The sequence below is a fragment of the Kryptolebias marmoratus genome, linkage group LG5 (genome assembly GCF_001649575.2).
Source record: "Kryptolebias marmoratus isolate JLee-2015 linkage group LG5, ASM164957v2, whole genome shotgun sequence".
NCBI lineage: Eukaryota > Metazoa > Chordata > Actinopteri > Cyprinodontiformes > Rivulidae > Kryptolebias > Kryptolebias marmoratus.
This window is the reverse complement of record NC_051434.1, coordinates 22,147,326-22,157,195: the sequence shown is the minus strand read 5'-3', so window position 1 is coordinate 22,157,195 and position 9,870 is coordinate 22,147,326. Positions and strand designations below refer to the sequence as shown.

Below are 9,870 nucleotides of genomic sequence, written 5' to 3'. Positions count from 1 at the left end.
GCTCAAGACCATGGCCTCGGATTTGGAGGCACTGATCCTCATCCCGGCCGTTTCACACTCGGCTGCGAACCGCTCCAGTGAAAGCTGTAGATCACGGTCTGATGAAGCCAGTAGGACCACATCATCTGCAAAAAGCAGAGATGCGATCCTAAGGCCACCAAAACGGATCCCCTCAACACCTTGGCTGCTAACGAGTACATATATATATGTTAAACCTCTTTTGAAAATATAAAGCTTCCAGATTTCAGTGATATGTATCATTCATATATATATATATATATATATATATATATATATATATATATATATGTCTAGCAAATCTGTCTCTAATTTGCACATGAAAAGTGCTAAAAATGTGATTGTCTGAGAAACCAAAAATGCTGATTTTGGCCATTTTTTCAGCCTAGCTCGTTTCCATGGCAACCAAAGTAATATTTTTGAAAATACTTTGGGATGTGCCATTTTATACCTAAATATGCATATGTGAAAAGTTTCATTAAGATCCGCCAACCTTGACTTTCCACCCTATGACTGATTTTCTCTGTCGGCTGCTCTTAAACACTTCTGATTATCAAAAATAAAACATGAAGTGTATATGCACCTAAAATTTGGTCAGGGTTCCTTAGGTGGGCTTTAGGTCAGGCCAGTTTGCTGCCTATCAAGCACAAGTTTAGTCTAATACCATGAGCTTAATATTTTTGGCGGTTGGCAGGTTTTAAGTCCTGCTGTGAAATGGTCTCCATAAAGCTTATAGAGGGGAAACGTGTTTTAAAATGTCTTGAGTCACTTTAGGTTTGATTAAAAATCCAGTTGGCCAATAGCAGCAGATGACGTGGCTCCAAATAATTACTGAATGTGGGAATGTCACACCGGACTTTCATTAGCTTGGATTCTGGGTCTCTTCAAACTCTGGGAAGTTATTTCCAAATGAAAGGTAACACTAACGTTAACTGGAAAAAAACTTAAGACCACTGAACAACAGTCAAGCCCTTTTCGTCCTCAGATAAGACGCTTCTGATGTATTTGGTTTCAGAGTGGAATGGGACAGTTGGAGCCAGAGTCCTCGATCAGTCTGTGTGTCGTGGCTCTTGCAGTTCTGACTCCAGCCACAGTCCACAACTTGGCAATTCATTAGTTTTATGCAATATTCTGATTTTCTAAGAAACTGAGTTTGGGGTTTTCATTAGCTGTAAGCCATAATAATCAAAATAACAGAGCTAAGCTGTTGAAATATATCACTGTTTGTGGAACAAATCTATATGTTTCACTTTTTGATTTTATCTACTGAAATAAATGAACTTTGAGATGATATTCTAATTTATTGAGATGTATATGTAAAGGAAACCTTGATGCTAAAATGCAGTTCTGGAAGCTAAGGTAACTGGGCTACATCTGTGCCATCAGGCGATGGGGCCTGAGTTCCCATTTTGAGACACTGTCTTCTTACGATTCCTTCTTAGGAAGTGAATCGTGGGCTCTTACGCTCATGATTGTCTGAAGCTACTGCAGTGAATGCATATAAGTTATGTTGCAGGTCTGAAGATCCCAGCTTATCACCATAAAGGGAATTGAATGTACTTGAATCCATACTGTTCAGGTCTGTCACAGTGGGACGTGTGTGTTTTTACTCTACAACTGGATGTGGTGAAGGTTAATAAAAAGAAGCAGCCCCAGAGAAACGGGGGAGTTCACTGATTGGGCCAGAAGTCTCGATTCAGCACAAACTCTTTTATTTTGAATAAACTCTCACTGTTTAGGAATAACTTATGTCTGTCAAGTCATTTCTGTGATCATTCACTTTGTCGCTGAGGACCCAGAAGAATGTCCACCACTTTGAAGACACTTCAAAGCAAAATACAAATGCATTGTATTGGCCCTACAGGTTTGGGTTTTCTGTTAACATTTTCAGTTTTAACTTAAGAGCTTTAATTAAAATAATATTTCTTAGTTCATAGCTATGAACTAAGAAATATTATTTTAATAAAAAAAAAGTGAAAGCCATTAAAAATGGCTTTCACTTTTTTAATGTTCAGTTAAATTTTAACAGCAACAATGTGATTACATTCAATAATGCATAAAGAACTTTGATTTGGATATAATTAAAGGAAACTTTATTGCATAAAATACCATGAACAAGTTCATTTAAAGTACATCAAACCAAAAATTATTTTGACATTGGTTAATATTTGCTCAGACTGAAAACTGTGAGTCTAATGTAAAAGGATAATAAAATAATGAAATGGCAGGAAAATATGGGAAGTTTGGGGATCACAGCACTGAGCTGGGAGTTGGCACAGGTCACACAGTTTTGGTATGCTGTTCTTAGTTCATAAACATCTAAATATAGCAGTGCGGTCCAACCCTGGTCCTCAAGGGCCACTGCATGTTTTAGTTGTTTCCATTCTCTTCAGCATGTCCTCCAATTTTGCAGAAGCCTGGTAGTCACTCGTTCATTCAAATGAGGTGTGTTGAGGGGAGAAACATCTAAAACATGAAGGATAGTGGCCCTACAGGACCAGAATTGGAGACCATTAGAACAGCACATCTATATGCTTCCTCACTTCAAATCAGCAGCACCTGCAAACAATCAGTTTATTAAGCAGTGATTGGCTGCAGGTTCCAATAAATACCAAATCACTGCTGTTCACACATACAGAACCAGTAGCTGTGGGCTTGTTGGGTTGCTTTTGCTTTGAGCAGAGACCCAGAAATGACTTGTGGACTTGGTTTGGGGTGAGTGTTTGCAGCCATTTTGATTGAAATGTTCATGTGTCTTTTCTTTCTGACTTCTCTGTCTTTGCTCATGAACAGAATCTTGGTGATTTTCTTTGTTCAAGCAGAGCATATCTGTTGTTTCTGGTCTAAAGAAGGTAAGATGGGAAATGCTGATTCCTAATGGTTCAGTGTCCCACCACAGTAGACTCATGTTGTTTCCTTGTCCTGCAGCTCAGAGCATCCAGAGCAGCAACACATATGCCGACTTCCCACCAAAAAGCAGACTAATCAAATCCGGCAGTAATCCCCAGGATCAAGTCAGACAAGGCTTCATTTCTCCACAATCCACCCAGAGCAGGAGCTTCAACACTCTTCTTGCAGTTGGCAGTGGTTCTGGTCCAGGACTCTTAGCTAGAGGCTCAACACAAGCTGTTTCCCAGCCACGTCTGAGTTCAGTCAGATTGGTGCAGAGCAGCCCTGTGTTTAAAACCAACAGGCAAAAGCAATCTTCACCCAGAGGTAATGCTCCAAATGTACCAAAACAGTCATTTGGCTTCTCTACTACTGTTGCTGGTGGAACTATAGTGAGTCAACGCAGGAACTCTCTGAAGAACCCCTCTGATATCAGCATGAGAAGTTGGCCCACTCAGCAGGGAACACTGCGTTCCAGCAAGTATCCATCCTCCAGCTCTCGTTCTATTCTGGGTCCAAGGGAAAGCTACTCCTTCAGACCAGTTTCTCCTCAGTCTGCAGCACAGACACCTCACAGAGCTGCTGCTAAAATCCCTTCCACCTACAGTCAGACGGGTTCTTCTGCTGTCCTGTTTGACCCAGTTGCTCCTGGACCACGTGGACGCTCTGTACAGATGCGAACATATGCTCGAGGCCCTGCAAGGAGGGTGTCAACAAGTCATAGGGCTGAAGTATCCAGAGCCAGAAGCTTTTCACCTCAGACCCAGGCTTGGAAGCCTTATGGAAATGTAGAAGGTTCCAAGCCCAGAACTCTGCTGCAGACTTACAAAACCAGCCATAAACTGGCTGTTCCCAGGAGCAGCACTGTAGGACGTCCTGCTCAGGGTTTTGCCCCAGCTACGGTCTACGAGATCCCTGAGAACTTTGGTGGCTTTTCAATCAGACGGCTTAAAGAACCTGCTGTCCAGAAGCAGCAGATCCCAGCACCTTATCGACGGCTGGTATCTTCCAATCCCCGTGTCTCAAACATTCAGCCAGAGTCTAAACAGCGCACAGTTAAGCTATATCACAGACTATAGCTAGTGAGTATCTGACTCTACCTCCAGATTGTTTAAGCCGGTTTTATTTTTACCAACAGGTTCAGAAAGTTTATTTGAAATAAAGTTTATCTAACAATTTGTTTAATGCAAGTTTATGAAATCTGATGGGTATAAAGGGGGTGTGGGAAGAATACAGCTTTTGTCTGTGGCAAAGTGAGATTGTTTGGCTTCTGAAGTTGAGCTGATCCAGTTATCAAATGACACCACCATTGGTCCTTTCTGACTAGAGTTAAACTAATGGTGTCAGATTGGCATGCATGTTAATTTTGTGGGTGCTAAAACAAAACTTGTTTGCTGTAGATCCTGGGTCTTAAAAACTCTTCCACACTCCGGGGGGGTCAATAAATTTAAGTGACTTCATATCAGATGTCAACTCTGCCTTAAGCTAAATCCACAAACTTTCTTTTCTCAGACAACCTTGTAAAAAATTATGAACTGTGGCTCCTAACCATTTCCCAAGTGACCAACCAGTGCACTGGGTAGGTGGCGGTAGCACTGAATATGGTATCTGGTGGCTGTCCCACTCAACTTAAACTAGAGTAAGATGACCCCCACCCCCCAAAAAATCAGTTTAACACAAACTTGACTTAATCTACAGCCACTTCCTAACACCTTAATGCCAGTTATTAAGACTGGGTGGTGACACCACCACCAAGCTGGCAAACCCTTTTTCCTCCACTCGGAAAACTTTATATAGTTTTTTTTTTTTAATATCAAATTTTGTTTTTACTCCTGCACCAAAACAATCTGTCATTTCTTCTTTCCATTTTCAATTGGAAAATTATGAAAAACTGATTTTTCATAAAACCAAAAATGAAAAAATGCCTAGTTTTTCATATTTCACTTTTAGGCTAAGATCAAAAACACAAAATGGAACAGGCAGCAAGACAGAATTTAATTGGTCGGGTTTAGGTGACACGAAAGTTTGGATGCTAGCAAACAAACATTAGCTTGTTACGGGCCACCATCTTGGCTGGGTCCTTCATGTGCCCCCCAGTTCATTTCTTTGTACTGAGGAAGCTCTATGTCCAACTAAAATAATCAGAACTCTTTGAAGTTTTACCTGATTTTCAGAGTTTGGTTTGTTACTGATGAGATTAGTTATGATACAAACAATGTATAAAAACTTATTTTTATCGCTTTCACACAATAAAAATGTGCTATCATGCTGAAATACTTTGTTTTATGCTCTTTAACAAGGACAGACATAGTATGGCACATTAAAAAATTTATAAATTAATACATTTTATATTTCAATAAAGAAACAAGTTTGTTCGTTTTAGTTTATTTCACTCTCTCACACACATACACACTCAATCCTGAGCCTTCTGTATACACCACATCAAAAATTTCTTCATATTTTTTGTGCTGTGCATGCACACACATATGCAGGTTTTTTTTTAAAGGCCTGGAAAAGTAATCTTTAAAAACTCCAGGTCATTCCAGGGTCTTACTGCCCTGCTTTAACTGGAGCTGAAGAGCTCAGCTTCAATTTCAGGGAGATGTTGAGAAAGGTCCACAGGAAGCTCTCTGCAGCTGTCCTTCAGGTTTCTGTGTTCCTTGTTGCTGCAGGCTAAAATATAAGACACATAATACTTGAAAACAATTTAACTGTAAACAACTTGAAACGGTTTCAGTATCCCACAGCGTATTGTAATACACAGTACATCATTAATTTCTAAACATGCAGAAAAAACTAACAGGTAAAAACAGGTTTAACAAAGTGTAATATTAACTTTAGTTTTACATATGAATCATAGACATTTCTGTTAACATGTACAGTAAAAAAACATCTCTTTGGAGATGAGCTGGGAAGTTGAAGATAGATGGGGTCACATCATCTCCAAGCAGGTCCTGTTAAAGTCCTCTGGTTTGAAATGTTCACTACAGAGCTGAGACGACTGTAGCAACAAAACCCTCCCTTCTTACTGCAGCTTCCCATTGCCTCCTTAAATCTGTGTTACTGGGAAACCTACAAAATGTGACGAAAAAAAACAGAAAGAGCTAACGAGAGAGAGTACCAGTTCCTCCTATTAGCATTTCGTTGTTTTCCAAAAAAAGTTAGCTACGATGACATAATAAAATAAATGGTCAAGTAACCAAAATTATTGTTCAGTTTTACTTGTGAAAAGTTATCCCATGTGATATAAAATCCGGTCATAGCTGCTCACTCTGTGTTTACTCCTGTTGACTCTTAGAGAGAGGAGAGATCCGTCCAACATGGTGTTGACGGCAGATGCACTCCAGGACGTAATGAGGTGTCTACATATTTATGTTTGTTCAATATCGATCATTGAGGACCAGATAATCCAGTGAGACCCATCAGTCATGGAGACTTACGTATTGTTTCAAGGATCAAACTGCTGTTAAATGAGTCCTCGATCAGTGGTTCTAGCGCTGCCATAGTAACCACTACATTACCTCAACTGCCGCATAAAGCCACTTCCGGGTCACCTAAACCTGAACAATTAAATATTAAAATCAAATTCTGTCCTGCTGCCCGTTTTTCGATTTCGTGTTTTTGATCTTAGCCTAAAAGTGAAATATGAAAAACCAGGTGTTTTTTATTTTTATTTTTGGTGTTATAATAAAAAACAAAATAACAGTCCGTTTTCCATCATTTGATTTTTAATTCCAATTAAAAATGGAAAGAATGAATGCTACAAAGATTCAGAACCAGGTATACCTTCTGGGGGGAAAAACAAGGTTTATTGGCCACAACATATATAGTATACTACAGGGGGAGGAAATGTGGTCAGTTTGTCCTCTAGCAGTCTAACAGGAAGCTAAGGAAACCCAAGCCAAAAATGAGGCTCTGGCATACTCCAGTCCTTTGGTTGCAAGAGATTCTTTTTGGCACACACCTTGTCCACAAGACAATCAGATCAAAACTCCCAGGAAGCTCCTCCCTCCTCCTACAGCGTTAAAATGGGTTTCTTCCTGACTGCTTTTAAACTCTCCTGTCTCTGTGCAGACTTTTGTTTCCTTTACTACAACTATACGTGTTTAATAAACGTCTGTGATACTGCACAGCATTTGCAATTTGACAATGCACAATAATGAGCAAATGAAGGGAACGCCTCCCTATGCTTCCTGGCCAAGGCGTACTTCCTCCTGGCCACCACAGCCACAAAAAGCTGCTTGTGTCTCTGCATAGTCTCCTTGCACAATAACTGTGATCTTTCCAAGTTCTTCGTCAATTATCTTTTTAAAGGTGAACTGAAATCAAATCTTAAAATATTGACATTTTATGAATGCTATTTAATCAGACACATCCACACAACATTCCAGGGAAACATTTTTCTGACCTAAAACTTAAATAACTTGTTTTTAGCGTTTTATTCAATAATTTCCAAAATGGGTGATTTGTGGGGGGGAGTTGCCATCCTGGGTTCACGCTGTGCCTCAGCCGGCCCCTAAAACAGTGCCTGAGATTGAAGAACGTCGCTACTGTCTGGTTGTTTACTTTTTTGAACACGAAGAAATGCTGGAAGACTTCATGGGAGTAATGGATATACAACCATACCAGTATGAACCTAAACCAATGGCTGGATATCCTGAATCAGCTGAAAACTCTTCAGATTCGGATTCTGATGATCAAAAGGATCGTCATGGCTGCCAAAACAATGCTCATAACGATCGAGTTGAAAACGTGGAACGGTCAGAACCAATTACCTCCAGATCCTTGTCATGACAGCACATGCCACTGTAAATCAACATAAAGACAGCAGGAGAGAGTTAACGTTGCTAACTTGATGCAAACAGGATGCTAACTCGTAACAAACGTGAGCTCACTTGAGAGTAGCGTTTATGAACTCTCACAACAGAGAAAACTAATTAATAGCAGTTTCAGACTATGAAATTTGTTTAATCACACATGAATTGTTTGTATTTTTCATCAAAAACAAACTGCTTTGAATCACAAACTGATCTCAGGCTGTCAGTCTGTAAGCAGTTCATACCTTTTCCTGACTGGAAAGAGCCTGATGTCTGACGTTTCTCCTGCCATGTCTTGGGTGGGATGGATGGCTGTCCCTTCTTTCATTATGAACACATGAGTGGCAGTGAGAACAAACAGTTTGCTGTTTTGGTTGGAATGATCTCTTGAAGTTAGGTTCATTATATCTTGTCTGGTTTTCGTCTCTGACCCTTTGATACCTGGGATGCCTCCTCACATTTCCATGCTGGGTGAACCTCTTTTCTTGAGTTGAACCTCAGTTTCTCTGATGGTGGGGAAGTCTCTTGGGGAGCTCTTTCTTGAGTTTTTTTCCTCTACCCTGGTTCCTTATACCTTGCACACTCGAATCAGCCTTTCTTGAATTTTCATGTGCCATATGTCTAAACTTCTTTGACCAGCTTTCTTTACGGAGTTCCCAAACGCCTGTGGGATACCGGCGCAGCAAAGATGGCTGATTCTGGGAGGAGGACGAATGATCAACTTTCTTCTAGCCTCAGGTTTGTTGGTAAACTCCATTCTTTGGCCTTTTCCTTCTTCTTCAACCTCTTTCATCTTTCTATAATGTGCCAGAATGTTAAATCGTTGCTCCTTCCGTCTTGCCCACAAACCTGTCGAGTCCTTGCTGTGACTTTTCTGACGTAGGGCAGAAATGACTTTTCTGCTGAACACATTCTGCTGTGTTTCAATGAGCTGATCCAAATCCATGGGAACTTCTTTCACAGAGCCACAATCTTTTTGTGTTTCTCTAAAAGAGACTCCTCTGAAACGTGCTTCCCAATTTGAATCTAACTAATGGATAGATGCCATCTTCCAAGTTGGAACCAATGTTTTTTTGTGGCTCCCCTGACGTCCCTAAAAACAAAAACTAGCCGGGAGGGCAGTGGGGGGAAAAACAAAAGCAAAGTACGGAGGGCTAAACTGAAAAATAAAACAAAAGAAAAACAGGCAAATATACAAAACAAAAAACCGACCAGAAAACTGGGGAAAAACGCACAAACTCAAAAACCTACAAAAATAAACCTAAACAACGGAGCAAGAGTTCGGGTGGACGGCCCGGGCGCCATCCTCGGTGGAGCAAGAGTTCAGGAGGGCGGCCTGGGCGCCGTCCTCGGCGGAGCCAGAGTTCAGGAGGGCGGCCCGGGCGCCGTCCTCGGCGGAACAGGTGAGCGCCAAACTGACGTGGACCAAGCAGGCGAGAGCCGGGCTGACGTTGACCAAGCAGGCGAGAGCTGGGCTGGCGTGGACCAAGCAGGCGAGAGCCGGGCTGGCGTGGACCAAGCAGGCGAGAGCCGGGCGGACAGGGCGCAGCGCGAACCGCTCGACGTGGCTGAGCGAAGCGCCAATCCAGACCCTCGGTGGAGCAGCGCTGAGGTGACGGCATCCTCGACGACCCCCTCGGAGACTAGGGGAGGCGTCGGTCCGGACCCTCGGTGGCGAAGAGGAGAGCGTAGCGTCCCTTCGGTCCCTTGGTGGAGCGAAGCGTCCCCCTGGACCCTCGACTTAGCAGAGCGGAGCGAGGCGTCCCCATGGACCCTCGGCGGAGCAGAACGGAGCGAGGCGTCCATCCGGACCCTCGGCTTAGCAGAGCGGAGCGAGGCGTCCCCCTGGACCCTCGGCGGAGCAGAACACAGTCACAGCCGACACCCACTGAGACACGGGATGGTGAGGCGTCGTCGTCACGGCCGACCCCCACTGAGACACGGGATAGTGAGGCGTCGTCGTCACAGCCGACCCCCACTGAGACACGGGATGGTGAGACGTCGTCGTCCCTGCCGACCCCCACTGAGACACGGGGTGGTGAGGCGCAGAGAGGTACCCGGGCTCGGCAGAGGGCGCAGAGAGGTCCCCGGGCTCGGCAGAGGGCGCAGAGAGGTCCCCGGGCTCGGCAGAGGGCGCAGAGAGGTC

At 42.9% G+C, this 9,870-nt stretch overlaps 2 protein-coding genes across 2 annotated transcripts in view; both read left to right on the top strand.

Annotated features, from left to right (window-relative positions):
• Positions 1–9,870, top strand: part of LOC112451524 (histone H3-like) — a 269,127-nt gene that overhangs the window by 149,669 nt on the left and 109,588 nt on the right. The gene's annotated exons all lie outside the window — the stretch shown is intronic.
• On the top strand, positions 2,621–4,087 carry LOC108248929. The gene is made up of 3 exons (XM_017437988.2): positions 2,621–2,733; positions 2,812–2,870; positions 2,947–4,087. The coding sequence occupies exons 1-3, from the start codon at positions 2,711–2,713 to the stop codon at positions 3,984–3,986; spliced, it is 1,122 nt and encodes a 373-aa protein (XP_017293477.1). The 5' UTR covers positions 2,621–2,710; the 3' UTR covers positions 3,987–4,087.